Here is a 15,760-nt window from a genome sequence, read left to right as displayed (position 1 = left end):
AATCTGAGTAACGCAACAGATTTTAACCATCGCTTCTAAAGCCTAATAGGAATAAAAAAAATAATATAACTAATTGTCCAAAACGGCTTTATTTTCGAGATATTCATTATTTTAACACATTTACAAATTAACAAACAAGCATATGGCCCGCCCGATGGTAAGTCTCCGTAGCCTATGTTCGCCTGTAACTCCAGAGGAGTTACCAGCGCGTTGCCGACCCTAATACTCCGCACCTTCGTTGAGCTCTAACCTTACTCATCGGCAGGAACACAACACTATGAGTAGGGTCTAGTGTTATTTGGCTGCGGTTTTCCCGTTGGGCGCTGCTCTAGATCTAGAATGACATCCGCTGTGCCGTGCCCTACCACACAAAGCGAGATGACATTCACAATGCCCACCCCTCTCTCTTATATATAGATGAGATGAGCTATACGCGTGCGCGCTTGAGGGGCAGAACATACGCAATGCGACAAAATTAAAAACACGTTTTAACATTCCTGACAACATACCAAAAAAACCTACGTAATTCGGTCGAGTTATTTGTTGCCCCTCCCCAATTTCATCTCTATATTATTATACCACTACCTAGCGCGACCAGAGAGATTAGGAACTATTATTTAAAGTGGAAAGCTGGTCACTTTTGCAACAGTTGTGCCATAAGAGATTGTTGTCCTTTCTCAATCGTCCATAAAACCAACCTTAAGGCAAAGGTCACATGTTCAAGAAGTTTGCCGCCACCTGTACACAGTCAAAGTCGTATCCGTTCTCAACCAAATACAGTTCAGTTCCGACCAAAGACCGTAAAACTAAGATTCAACGTTAAAATATACAGTTATTAAAAAAAAAACAAATAATACGCATTGATAAAGATATCCTTATTTCAAACATCGACCAATTTAATTCAGAACTAAGTATCTGAGGGCCATCAAACCTAGTTCGACGTGTTGCCTCTCTATCGCACTTGTAAATTTGTACGTAAGTATGGCAGAGAGGCAACACGTCGAACGTGGTTCGCGGTAGGCTCTCAGTCAAGACTTCTCGATAAAGACGCAGATGTACAAGCACAGTATGATAAAAATTGAATACTAAGATAAAACAATCCAAAAGACAACAATAAACTAAGACAAACCACTGTAAAATTTATAGAGAACAGAGAAAGGAAAAAAACAGTAGCAATCAACTCATGCCTAGATTGGTAAGTAAAAGATATAAGATTTTCAATACAAAGTTAGTAGAAATAGTCATAGTTACTCATACTTCCCTCAGATACGCTAAAAATGGATAAAAAATGGAAAATCATGGATCACGAGTTTACGAGATGTAGACGGAAGAAAATACAGCAGTAGAGACAAAGCGTCCAAAATCTGCACTAACTTTTATTCATCGCTGTATTCGAAAGCATCTGCCTTGTCGTCGAGTGATAACTATTTATGTCCTAACACCATCCCCCCCATAACAGGTTATGAGGTCAATGCTGCTCTCAAGAGCCTTTAAACGCCAGAGCCCAGGAGAAGATGGTGTAACAACTGAAGCTCTGAAAACGGGAAATAACACCTTAATACACCACTTAACAAATTTATTTAACTACATTTTGCACACCGGTGATATTCCTCAAGATTTCTGTCACAATATTATGCTTCTCCATATAATAGGCAACAAATCCGACATCGGTAACTATAAACCAAGCAGTTTAATTTCATATATCTTTAAATTATTTATCAAAGTTATCGAGAACCGCATTGCCTCCATTAAGTTTAAAATAACCTCTGTAACTTCCATTTCGCGATTACAGTAAGGCATTTGATAGTGTCGAACACTGCTGTATTTTCTGCTATGCAAGAACAGCAAATCAATAGCACTAATGTTGAGCTCGTTGAAACCATCTCTCGCAAAAGTACTGCAATTATCAAACTGCATTTTCCCGGTTCTAAATTTCGCATCCAAATAGTATACGAACAGGGTGACCCGCTGTCTCCTAAGTTGCTTACCTCTTGCCTACAGGAAACCTTCCAGGAGCTGGTGACCAAATGGGAAACAATGGGCATTGATGTCGGCGAAAAAAGGTTGACGAACCTGCGTTTTGCCGACGACACTGTCTTATTCTCCCATAATGCGGGTTGCATTTAGAGAAAATGCTACAAGACCTTAGCACGGCAAGTCTTGAAGTCGAACTCGAAATGAACAGGACATAAATCCAATTAAACGCGCGAATCGTGGAGCACGGTAGATGTACAGGATATACAATATGATGACGAATACACCTATTAGCGAAAAAATAGAAATAAAATATATATTAGAAATAAAATAGTGGTGGCTTATCTTTCCTGACACCATAGAGATAGTATTAAAAATGTTTTATTCAATTTTTCACTCAGCGCACCCCATTTGTCGTAATCAAATGGAATGGCCTACAATCTAAGTTAAGATAGGAAATATTAATAATAATCTATAAATATAAATATTAGAAATAATCTATTTTATACGTATAAATCTAAAAATGAAAAATAGTAAAAAGGAACGTGAGAAAAACGGTGTTGTATCGAGTTGTTTGTCTTGAACTTATTTACTAGTCTCTGTCTATAGGTACTGGGGGTATGTTCATATTTCTCATAAATCTCGATTTAAACGAGCAATTCTTGTATATATAATATATATACCTGTATTTATATATTTCGGTGATCACGGAAACGGCTCTAAGGATTTGGATGAAATTTGCTACATGTGGGTTTTCGGGGGCGAAAAATCGATCTAGCTAGGTCTTATCTCTGGATAAACGCGAAATTTTGAGTTTCTATATGTTTTCCGAGCAAAATTCGGTCTCCCAGATATTAAATCATGATCTTGCCAACGAAGTCTACCTACTACTCGTAACAGCATACTCGGAATGAGCGTTGTTACGTGGTGACAAATAATAACATGTGATGAGGAATTGAACACGAAATAGCAGAAGTATTTATATCGTGTAAAAATATTTTCGGCAGAAATAGTTGCTCAGCGGATTGCGCAGTGCCGACCGCACCAGCAGCCCATCACTGAGATGCACTCGGAAGGCGGGCGAGTCCTCACCGGCGGCCAGGATCATGTGCTTAAGGTACGTGTTATATCAGTTAGTCAAAATTGTCAGTAAAAATTTGCATTGTTACTTCATTACATTAATATTTACACAAAAACTTAAAATGAATATAATTTGGTTTTAGACTTAATTTTCTTGAACGCATCGGTAGCGGTACTTTTTTGTAATTGAGAACTGACTAATTGTCTATGTTATTTCAATAAAAAATTATATATTTTTTATAAATAATCTAGCTGTTACCCACTTTTAAGCATTTACATTTAAAAAAGTGACATTTGATGAAGTGGAACTGCTGATGATGATCAGAATGTTACTCTTCAACGACGCTTAGTACACGTTTGGCGATTTGTCCTCTTCGCCTTGTTTGTTAAGCAAATTAGATTTTCAAGACACATTTTTGTCAAGTTCGAATTCTGACGATGGGTTCATGAGTACTCGAGGAGGGAACTCCTCAAATGTTAAAGGCATATATATACACCGTGTTTTTTTTGATTTGCGTTAATTTCGAGGGTGCATTGCTGAGCTTAAATTAAGTAACTTTCTCAAAGATACCGATATTCTAACTAACTCCATTTCGGAGATAATCAATCATAAATTTTTATATTATAAGGCCCTTACGAGCGTGTACACTTGCTTTAGGACCTGTTTACTTATTAGTTAGTGTTTAGTGCGAGTTCATACATTTGCTACTAAACGTACGTACTATCTCGGACGATCGATGTTAGAAATGACATTGATATGTCACAGTTTTCAATTGTTTGGTTGAGTTAAATGTAATGCCCGTGTTACAACAACGCTATATGCAACATTTAGTTACTTTTTATAAAAATAAAAATAGTAAAAAAAAACAAAAAAAAATATTTTTTTTTGAAAATTAACTATGGCATTTAGTTTCCTTAAACGTACTTACCGAAACCCCGGAGTTAACGCAATTCAATAAAAACACGGTGTATAGTGATCTTAGTATTTTCATTAACAAATCAAGTATTTACATTTGTAGAAGTGACATTTGATGAAGTGGAACTGCTGATGATAAACAGAACGGAACTGTTCAATGATGCATAGTTCACGTTTGGCGACTTGTTCTCTTTGCCAAGCAGTTAGGTTTTCAAGGCACATTTTTATATTTCTATCCTATTTAGTTTTTTTAATAATTATCTGGTGCTTTACTTCATTGCGGGTATCTTACCAGCCAATCATAGGGCAAATCTGAAATGTGTCAAGGTGGGTGCAGTGGCAAAAAAAAACATGTTACCTCCTTTTCTACAATAATTAGGCGTAGGACGCTGTCTTTTTAATTTCATTTTATGAAATCTAAAATTAACAATAATCGTTCTTTCACCGGTCTCCCTCATTGAAGTCTGTTTTTTTTCTTAAAAATTATATTGGGATAAGTCCGGTTTCCTCGCGATGTTTTCCCTCATCGAAAAGCGACTGGTAAATATCAAATGATACTTCGCAAATAAGTTCCGAAAAACTCATTGGTACGAGCCGGGGTTTGAACCCACGACCTCCGGATTGCAAGTCGCATGCTCTTACCGCTAAGCCACCAGCGCTTCGCTAGGCCACCAGCGCTTTTTATTATTTATTAGTGTCCGACCGAAAAATGTTTTTTTGCTGAAACCGAAACCGAAGCTTCGGTTTTGGTTCTAGCTCCGGCCGAAACCGAAACTTCGGTCGACCACTATTATTTATAAATTAAATTTGCTTGATAAACAAGCAAAACAACCATTTCTTTTCGTACCTAATCTCGTAATCTCCTTTGAAAGTTGGTTAAAATGTAGCTTTTGTCACATGGGCTACATCATCATCATATAATTAAAGAGTAGACTTGTCGGTGGAACTATTTCCATGTTCGGAGCAAATGTACCTGGGCTACAAAGACGAGTGAATTGACACCTCATCTATCAAAATCAGTTCAGTAGTTTCATGTTAACAGAACATGCACACATAGACAACACATTCAACTGTAGTTGGGCAAAAAAGATTAAAATTAATTAGACGTTTATTATCCTGGCCTGGCACTACAAATATAAAGTCTACCTATGCGGAAAGAAAGTCGTTTAATATAAGTGAATCAATACATTCTATGACCCTTCTCTTTCCGCACAGACTCTAAGAGAAATAACAAGTAGTAAATAGTACATTGCTCACGTTGGCAAAAAAACCGCCAAGTTCAAATGGGACTGGGCTGGCCACGTCTATCGCATGCATCCGGATAGGTGGGCTAACATAGTGACCAAGTGGATGCCAAGTGGGTGGTTTTTAGAGAAACGTGGGCGGGGCAGGCCCAGGAGGGGATGGCGAGACGACTTTGACACTTTTCTTTACAACTGACCGGAGGAAGTACAAAATCGGGAATTATGGAGAACCAGGGGAAAAGCCTTTGCCCAGCAGTGGAACACTAATAGGCTAAAAATAAAATATAGTACATCTTTTCTCTAACATTGAAACTCTCAGTCCGTAGGAGCCTAGCGGGCGTCGCCTCTAAGAGGAGGTAGCAAAATGCCTTATGGAGGCTTCGGGTGACCAGAAGGCTGATCTATACTTCAGCAGGTCAGCATCCAAAGGGAAAAGGGCTCCAGCCTTCTCAGCTCAGCCTTAAAACCCTTAGAACTCTCAACATTCCACTTTTCTTCATTTTGGAATATTTTGCTAACAACAACTTTACCTCCTTGTAAAACAAATAACTGTCATCAGTTTTTAATTTAAGTTTTATTATGATTTAAACCAGCGGTATGCTCACCTAGTGCTTATACAATACATAAAATGCTCGTTTATAAGGCTAGTTAGTTAATGCTTCTGGGCATTTTCCACAAATCGACATCCATTATGCCTATTTTGCGTGAAACGAGGTAGCGCTACTCTAACCACCCCAGCTCCTCCACGAAGCCTAGCAAGGCTTTCAGGTTGCTAACTGCCTCTCTTAGTGTGCACGGAGCCCCTAGGTATTTGTACGTTTATAAGGCTAATAGAGGCTTAAAATATCTATGTATAAGACTCGATAAAGCATTTTACTAACTCCTTACAGAGGTAACGCGCGCTAGGCCCCTACGGCCTCAGGGTTTCAACGTCATGTAACTTTACTACGAGGGTTGTTTAAAAAAAATTACGGCCTGGCCAATTAAAAAAAAACTTGTTTCTGCCGCCATTTTGAACTGTCATTATTCAACTGTCTTCTCGCGAAATTCCAATTGGCGTCTATATTTAAAAGCAATTTTACGGCATATTTAAAGTTACGTGTCGGTAGATATCGTGAAAATGGAGAAATTAGAGCAGCATGCTGTGATTAAATACCTGCATAAAAAAGGATTGACACCCAAGGAAATTTATGATGATATGCAAAGTACATTAGGGCAATCCTGTCCATCATATATGATGGTGAAAAAATGGGCAGCCGAATTCAAGCGTGGACGAGACAGTATCGCAGATGACCCTCGTCCCGGAAGGCCAACAACGGTGACTAATACGGACAATGTGGCAATTATATGCGAAATGATAATGAAAGACCGGCGATTAAAGATGCGGGAAATAGCTGACATCGTAGGCATCTTTTATGAAAGAACTCAAAATATTATAGTCAACGAATTAGGTTTTTCCAAGGTGTCGGCGAGATGGGTCCCGAGGCTTCTTTCAGTGGAACAAAAAAATCGCTCGCCGTACTAATTCACGTGAATGTCTAGACCTGTATGAAGCCGATACTCAAGACTTTTTGGACAGATTTGTAACTATGGATGAGACGTGGGTCCACCACTATACACCAGAGACCAAACAGCAATCGAAGCAATGGGTTCGTCCTGGATCTCCGCCTCCCAAAAAAGCCAAAGCAATTTTGTCGGCCAATAAAGTCATGGCATCTGTTTTCTGGGATGCAAAGGGAATAATAATGGTTGACTATCTCCAGAGAGGTAAAACTATAAATTCTGACTATTATTGCGAGTTATTACGCAGATTACGCGAGGCTCCGAAGATAAAAAGACCTGGAATGTTGACAAAGACAGTTATCTTCCACCAGGACAATTTAGCACCATCGGACTTTCATCTGTTCCCCAATTTAAAAAAAAACATGGGTGGTATGAAATTTTCAAGCAACGCCGAGGTCCAAGCTGAGGTGGATGCCTAATTTGAAGGTCTCGAGGAAAGCTTCTTCAAAAGTGGTGTAATGGCTCTGGAATCCAGATGGAACAAGTGCATTCAACTCGACGAGGACTATGTAGAAAAATAAAAATAAATTAAAAAACCTCTGTTTTGTTTTTAATATTCAGGCCGCGAATTTTTCAATCCACCCTCGTATTTTGTAACATTTGTTGTGTTGTGCCAGGCCAATGTAATAATAATAAGGGTCTATTTAAGTTTAATATACCCTCGGGTGCAAAGAAATTGGACCACCCCAGCATTATAAACATTTTTTCATTGTCTAAGTACCCTTAACAGAAGCCTTATTGAGCTTACTGTGGGACTTAGTTAATCTGTGTAATAATGTACTATAATATTTAAATGTATTTATTTATATTTATTTAAATGCAAATACTCTCAGAAAATCGATGTTTGATATGACATTGATATGTCATAATTTTTTCAATTGTTTGGTTGAGCTAAAAGTAATGCCCGTTTTACAACAACGCTATATGCAGCATTTAATTACTATTTATGAAGAAAAAAACGAAATAAATATTTGAAAATTTACTATGCCATTTAGTTTCCTTTAATGTACTTTCCTATATGCCCAGTTAATGGAGCTACAAATACACTTTATATAAGGATATAATTCGATTTGATGTACCTATCATATTCAGGGATTGTACAACCGGTTTTATTTAATACCTGTAAATAAATTTTCTAACTATTACCACTATACAAAGAATACCTATATACCTATTAGAGGTATTGTTTTCATTTCGCTATTCTTTGTACCGCTATATATAGACTATTTGGGAGAATCAACTTTTTAGCGTCACTCGTTGCCATGGTTACGATTAGTTGTCCAGGGGACAAAAGTTCATTGAAATACTGATTTTATGGTACTTAAATGAATTAAACTTGCGTTTTTGTGGTCGATATAACCAATGTCCATAATGGGCCTCCTACTAAGCATGTTAATAGAACGGCATACAACGTCTCCAAACAAACTGGGCCACTGTTGTCCCTTGGACACGGGACAGGATAACAAAACAAAAAAAGTTGATTCACCCATTTACAATATTAAATACCTTTATTAAATACCGCTATTCATTGCAATTGAAAGGTAAGATGTCAATCATAAACTACTACTAAATCACAACAAACAGATGTAAGTAATATTGTAACGTCACGCGATAACATTTGCATAGCTGGCTGAAGTGTCTACTATTGTCTACTATTATTAGGTACTGGATATGAAAATTAATTTGCGACGTATATCATACATACGGCAAAGCACAACATATTCCAAGAAACTAATAAAGGAGTGTATTGACATTGACATGTATTACCGGTAATGGTTTTTAAGGGTAACATGTTGTAGCCGCCGTGCAGGTCAGGATGTCGACGACTTAAATAAAACTTCGATTTATAATGAAGTGAAGTATAATCATCCCAAAGGTACTGGTTTACAAGGGTTCTTGCCAAAACGGTTCAATGTAGAAAATAGGTGTTGAAAGTATGGAGGATGATGAAAGAGTGATTTGCAATATTTGACTTGATCAGTACAAAAGGTTTAGATTTAAATGCTTCCAATTGGCCGCGATACAGATTATGTGGAGCGCTCCTATTGGTGCTTTTAAAAAACCTCCGAATAATAGCCGAGCCCGACGGCTGCGTTTAGCTATTGCATTGATTTTTATATAATATTAAGTTGCAGTCGCAACACATGTCAAATACATTGTTGTCCAATGGCAAAATCGGTAATAGACATGAATACCGTTATTGATTATACCGGTAATCAAAGCTTTAGTGATATAAATAGCGAAATACAACTATGACCCTATGGTTATACCTAATTTAAAACCGGTAGTCAGAATACCGGTAACGATCCCTGATCATATTAAGTGTTTGCTGGCTGTCGTAGAAGAAACATTGTGTGCCAGGACAGACACACCTTTAGGTGTTAAAATTCTCGAGCCTATTATTACAAAGCTCGACTACGCCCGGTTTTGTATTTTCTGCCCTAGAATTAAAAGAAGCCTATGAAATTTTGCTTAAAATACTATACATTTTACGAACGACCTGTCGCTTAAATTTATGCGACGAAATTTCATATGGAAGTCAAGAAAATGGTGTCGGAAGGTCAATCGAAAAGAATGCTAATTTTTCAGATAACTGAATTATTCAAACCTACCCATATTCGCACTTAACAAGATTCAATGATATGACAGTAATAGTTTGAAAATGTTCCCTAGTTACTCCAAAAACCATGAGAAATAGTGGCAGTTGTTATTGATTAAATGATTCACTCATGACTTAATCCTCGCAGGTATTTAGCAGTGCAGAGCTGTGCCCGCTGTTCACGCTGCACGGGCACTGCGGGCCCATCACGAGCTGCTTCATCGACCACGCCACTCCCACTATCGCTGGCAGTGGCTCGCAGGATGGCCTGCTCTGCGTATGGGACCTGCATACTGGTACGTATATATATATATAACTTTACAGGCAGGTTCACTCTGCTGCAGAGATTGGTGACCCCCTTACAAACAAAGTTACATGCGGGGACATCAACTATCTCTGCAGCTGTCTGTACAAAGCAGCATGGAGATGCTTTCGCTGTTCACGCTGCACGGACTCTGCGAGTGAGATCTGCACATCCGTGTGAGTTAAAACTTCACACCACCTTACATCTCAATAAAAATAAGGAAAACTGGAGAGGCCACGGGATAGTTCTCGGATCCCGAATAGACGTATGCATGCAGATACCCCCGGCCAACAAGCCGCTGAGACAAAAAGCTACGAACCCCTGGCTTAAGACGAAAGGCAACGACGTCGCGTGATTGCTTCTGAATATAAACGTAATCCCCATTTTCCTCTCTAAACATTAACATTATAGAAACTATTTTTAGTCAATTTTATGTATATTAATTATAACTATGCCACTCCGTTTATTTATTTATTTACTTTTAATTATTAAAAGAGTGAGGAGGTTTTAACAAAATGTATAATTAAATCGATAAAAGTGGGAAATATACAATAAACTGTGTATTTATATAATGTAACTCCATATGAAGAAGCGGTCGTCCACTCTTAAGCGATTTAGTTTGTACGGTTTGTACAGTTTTGTTTGTGTCCAGGAGCGTGCTTGTACAGCATGCAGGCGCACGACGGCGCGGTGACGTCGCTGGCCTACACGGCGTCCTACGTGGTGTCCAGCGGCGCCGACGAGCGCCTCTGCATCTGGGACCGCTTCCAGGGCCACATGCTCAACTCTATACACATTGTGAGTGACCGCTCGGACCCCTTATATGAAACTTTTGAACTAGTGATACCAGCACAAGTCTCTTCCTAATAAAATGGGTTGAAGACTAGCTTTCGCCTGTATTGCAAGTTATTTTAGTTTACCTCATGGACGCATCTGTACATGCATCGTCAGATAGCTTGCGTCAATTCTAGTCTTCTTGTGATTATATTATATACTTATCGTAAAATCGTACGTAATACATGTCTACTGATATGGTGATATAAAGACGTGTTCCGATATAATTTGCCACTATAAAAAAAATGTTGTTTCGGTGAGTTGACCTCGCGAATCCCCATGGCTCCGCCAATTTGAAAAAATTGAAGAAACAGTATCGACAAAAAAATCTATTCAATCATTGAACCTGTTCACAGTTTCACGAGAATCGGTTGGGAATTGCGACCTGTAGAGGAGAACATCTGGACATACGAAAACATTTTTGCCCAAGCTGAAACGGACACTTTCCCTAACGCTCGATCAAATTTTCCTATAAACACCTATCTTATTTTCCCATTAAAAACCCCAATTAAACACATTTTCATTTCTATTGGACGTAATTTTACAGCCATACATAACGTTAAAACCGAAGATCCATAGAAGCACAAATTTAATTTCATTAAAATTAATTATGAAACTTACTAAAAATATGAGCCTTTGATTTTATTAAACGGTATTGAACGATCATAGCGGTCTTCTAAAACGAAGGTTGAACGAGACATGTAATCTCCCATTCTCACTTTATCCTATTGTTTGAAATGGTAATTGTCCCGGATCGTATATACGCGGCTTTAATAATTGGTTGTTTGTATCTATTGATTCTTAGTGAATGAATACATGTCTTTAAAAGGTAAAACACAATACCTAATTTGAGATTATCCATATTTAACAACTGCCCGTATTCATCTTTGCTACACTAAGGTGAACATTTGCGAACATATTGGAGAAGACTTTAGTCTTATCGTAAACTACAAGTACAGGAATTAGGGTGTTTGAGGCGTTGTATCCAGTTGACGCCATCGCTGCGGTACTACATCGTCACAAAGTATGGGAAGTAGTTATAAACTTGTGTTGCGCCAGGGCCTGAACTACATGAGCCGCATGCTGCCGCTCACGCACACGCTGCTCTTGATGGGCGACCGCTGTGGGCTCGCGGCCTACGACCTCAGCACTGGTGACGTCATACGGCGAGTGCTCTTAGGTAATTCACTTCACTCTTTAATTTTTTCCATACGAAGGAAAGAGATGCAACATAAATCAGCGGGAATTATCAGCGTTACATTAAACTGTATGTAAATATTCCAGGGCAAAATGACGGGTGTATATTCGTGCGGCAAATTCTACCTCTAAAGGACGCCATCGTGTGCGACTACGCGACGCAGTTGCGCATCGTGCGCTTCCCGCTCGTGTCGCGCCTCGAGGACATGAAGAGCGACTGAACCACCACAAGTCTCTCCGACCACAAAAACACGCCCGGACCAATTCGTAGGATGCTGCGTCAAGCGAATGCGGTTTTTTTGTGGCCCAGGCAAACTACACAAACATGATCACAATCAATGAACATTATTTGCAATTAGTTTTTAGATATGGCAAAAATGATATTCAAAGAAAGTGGACAGCGTCACAAAAAATATCGCGTTTCTGAGGTAAAGACTAAGTCACATGTATCTTACATATAGTTGCATTATACATGTAAGTGTTCCACGTGTTAAACGAACCTATTTTATTTTATATTTACGATGTATTATATTATATATTTATTTTTATATGTGATTGTAACCGTGCCCGTTTCGAGCTTACAGGCCTAGAGGACTAATGTGAATAGTTATACCCATTTATTAGGTACCGCCTATCTAACCTAACCATTGAAACTAATTGCAAATATAATTTCATTGGGACTTATAGTAGAGGATTGTGGAATCCTCTACTATGCCAAACGTTACTCGAACTAGTTAAATGCACTCGAGTAGAATCCATGAAATACCTTCGTAGGCCTCTACTACTACTGCCATCACAACCACAATTTAAACGACAGACTTTTATAGTGTCTTACCAAACTAATGTAAGTTTTAAAACTAATAATGACCTATGTAGGATAGGTGTATATGTATTTATGAAATTTCAATCGGTAATAAAATGTTATTTGTCTAACATTAATAATTTAATAATAATATAATAATAATTTAGCCTATATACGTCCCACTGCTGGGCACAGGCCTCCTCTCATGTGCGAGAGGGCTCGGGCTATAGTCCCCACGCTAGCCCAATGCGGATTGGGGACTTCACATACACCTTTGAATTTCTTCGCAGATGTATGCAGGTTTCCTCACGATGTTTTCCTTCACCGTAAAGCTAGTGGTAAATATCAAATGACATTTCGTACATAAGTTCCGAAAAAACTCATTGGTACGAGCCAGGATTTGAACCCGCGACCTCCGGATTGAAAGTCGGACGTCATATCCACTCGGCTACCACCGCTGTCTAACATTACATTTGACTTATTGGCAATCATTATTTGTAGTACTTGGTGCAACGAGGGGTAAGTAAATATTACAATATTCTTACCCCCGGAGTTACACACAATGTTTTTCATCACACTTGCAATAAAATGCTAAATTTCAAGCGAAATTATTTGTAAATATTATTGTCATTAACAGGTTAGGCTTCGAAGCCATAGACCCATTAGGCATTCAGCCGCGATTGCAAATTGTGTAAAAATATTTTAAACGTTTATTGAATAAAATATTTTTAACCATAAATAAAAATAATAATAACTGTCAGCATGCATTTTAAAAGTAAAATTAAGTATACCTTGACTAATAATTTTACTTATTATAACCTATTTGGTTCGTATGAGTTAGCAACATAATTAAAAAAAGGCTGTAATTCCCGCGGAAGTAAATTTGACTTAAGCTCCCGCTGCACTTGCTTGAAATAGCACGCTTACTGCGCAAGTGTGGTGAAAAACATTAACATATGCACCTTTGGTAATATACCTGTAACAAATATCATTCCGGTTTCCATCATAAATAACCAAATAATAAGGTCCTTTTCTGGATTTAAATTTAGTTGCAGACAGTTCCAAAAAGTTGACATTGTTCTCAGAAACTGAAGTAAAATTTAACAGGAAACAGGAAACTTTCAATTTGGAAATGGAAAATTCTGTTTTTCATACAAAAATACTAGAAGTTCCGGAAAAATTTTCGCATTGGTAATTTCGCAATTTTGTAGAAATTCCTAATTTTCTGGCGGCATATCAGTACTGTCATTACGAGTATGTACTGGAAATGTAAAGTTTAGGAATAAATCTAGTCCTCGAGTGTGAAAGCTAAAAAAGATGACACTGATGTAATGTGGTGACTGAATTGTTAAACGTCAACTTTCGATAACCAAAACCGTAAAGTGCCATCTACAACTGCTTTTCAAATTCGAAGCACGAATTTGTCTTGGACTTTACACATCTTACACGGCCAATTAGTTTATTTTGGCTTTCAAATGTACAGGTACTCAATATTAATTGAGGGATCTAAAGATCCAGCCGTGTTCGGTCATTGCAAAAATAAACAGTCACTTCACGGCGACAGGCTTATATTATTTGTTACTTTGAATTTATATACAGGTATTCTACCAATTTATGCGTTAAAAAATATTGTCAATATGAATTTGATCCATTAAAAAATATTGTCAATATGAAATGCAAACGCCTAAATTAAATGTCAATTACCCTATAAGAACAAATAAAATAATGTTTGTACTTTTTTACGTTGTATGTATTATAACCTCTCTCCTATTTTATGATTTTCTAATGTAACCCAATTATTTTTAAGCCTTACTTTGTCTAAATAAAATAAACATATCAAAATAAGGTCAAAAACCAAACCCTACTACTATACTGAAAAATCACGTACAGTCAGCGTCAAATACTTCGTAGCAGTCAAAGTGGCCAAATAGTTCAGTACATTACCTACCTACAAGTATGAAGAGATCAGTTGATCACGAACGTAAGATTAGAGACGCGCATCGTGTGTCGATAAATTTACATACTTTAAAACTTTAAAACGCTCCGGGTTTTCGGAGAAAAATAACAGGTGGATTGAATTATTTCAAAGAATAAAAAACAGTAATATTTAATCAGTCATTTATTAATGGAATATTAAATACATAACATATTAACATTCGGCAAACATTAATCTACTAAACAATTATAAAATTAACAATATTCAAACAATCAAATTTTAAATCTTATGTAATCAATCCCAAAAATCAGTAATAAAATACCTATGGCACAACATTAAGAGGGAAGGGGGATATCGGTTTTGCCATACAAAAATAATAATATAATTAAAATAGAAATAATTCTTTGAAACATTTATTTACAATATAATAATTAACTATTTAGGTATTGAACATGAATCAGTTTAAACTAACAATTAGGTACTTAAATAAAATTAATGATCAACTTAAAAAAATATTAAACCTTCGCTTATCAATGATTTGCTAACTATACGTAATCAACAATTGTAAAAATAGTCTTATACAAAATATAGCTCTTAATATAATACAAATTTCACTATATGTACATAAATATTTTAACTTAAAATTAACATCGGAAAACTATTATATTTCTTCCATTTAGAGCTTAATAGAGATTAAGATCACAGATTATTGCGATTTATTTATGGTACTCTTTAAAACATGTTGCACATAAGTATACTAAACATACCGCACACATATAACGTGTTTGCTTACGTATTTTGCTTTTTGCGCATTGTTTGCATCTTTGAAATTCAACAGGACGTTAGGTTCATTAACAGAAGTTAACTGGTATATCGCTTTTTGAGCTCCACTACACTAATATATCAAAATAAACTAGCGGCTCTGGGAGCTGTAGACCTTCGCGACATGATGAGAAAACGCAAAAGTGAAAAATACTTAGTTCTTAAAATCATTATCACTGTCAGGTCACGATAGTCTTAAGCGCCATATACGCTATTTGCACTTAAGCCCTTTAGGGCAATTTCCGCATTTTACATAATTTCCAAAAACTGGATCGACAAAAAAAATTGGTTCATCATAGAATCTGGTTACAAATTTTCACGAGAATCGGTTGAAAATTGCTACCTGTAGAGGAGAACATCCGGATATACAAAAAGCAAATCGAGTTAAAACGTAGACCTCCGCTGTCGCTGCGGTCAATAATTTATTCGGCAAATAAACCGAAATGGTCGATTTACTTGTCTGACTCATTTACTGAAGAAGCTACCTAA

The 15,760-nt window shown here is 37.2% G+C and overlaps 1 protein-coding gene across 3 annotated transcripts in view; it reads left to right on the top strand.

The window, feature by feature from the left end:
- The window catches only part of LOC133517291 (sterol regulatory element-binding protein cleavage-activating protein), a 49,477-nt gene extending 35,225 nt beyond the window's left edge, over positions 1–14,252 (top strand). For all 3 annotated transcript variants that reach the window (XM_061850537.1, XM_061850545.1, XM_061850552.1), the window contains 5 exons: positions 2,982–3,091; positions 9,525–9,672; positions 10,333–10,478; positions 11,574–11,694; positions 11,799–14,252. In XM_061850537.1, coding sequence (XP_061706521.1) covers positions 2,982–3,091; positions 9,525–9,672; positions 10,333–10,478; positions 11,574–11,694; positions 11,799–11,932 — 659 coding nt within the window. In that variant the 3' untranslated portion in view covers positions 11,933–14,252. The remainder of the gene's footprint in view (positions 1–2,981; positions 3,092–9,524; positions 9,673–10,332; positions 10,479–11,573; positions 11,695–11,798) is intronic.
- The last annotated feature ends 1,508 nt before the right edge of the window (positions 14,253–15,760 follow it).

This window comes from Cydia pomonella, chromosome 1, assembly GCF_033807575.1.
Source record: "Cydia pomonella isolate Wapato2018A chromosome 1, ilCydPomo1, whole genome shotgun sequence".
Classification (NCBI taxonomy): Eukaryota; Metazoa; Arthropoda; class Insecta; order Lepidoptera; family Tortricidae; genus Cydia; species Cydia pomonella.
The sequence above is the reverse complement of the archived record's forward strand: the minus strand, read 5'-3'. Positions and strand labels throughout refer to the sequence as shown.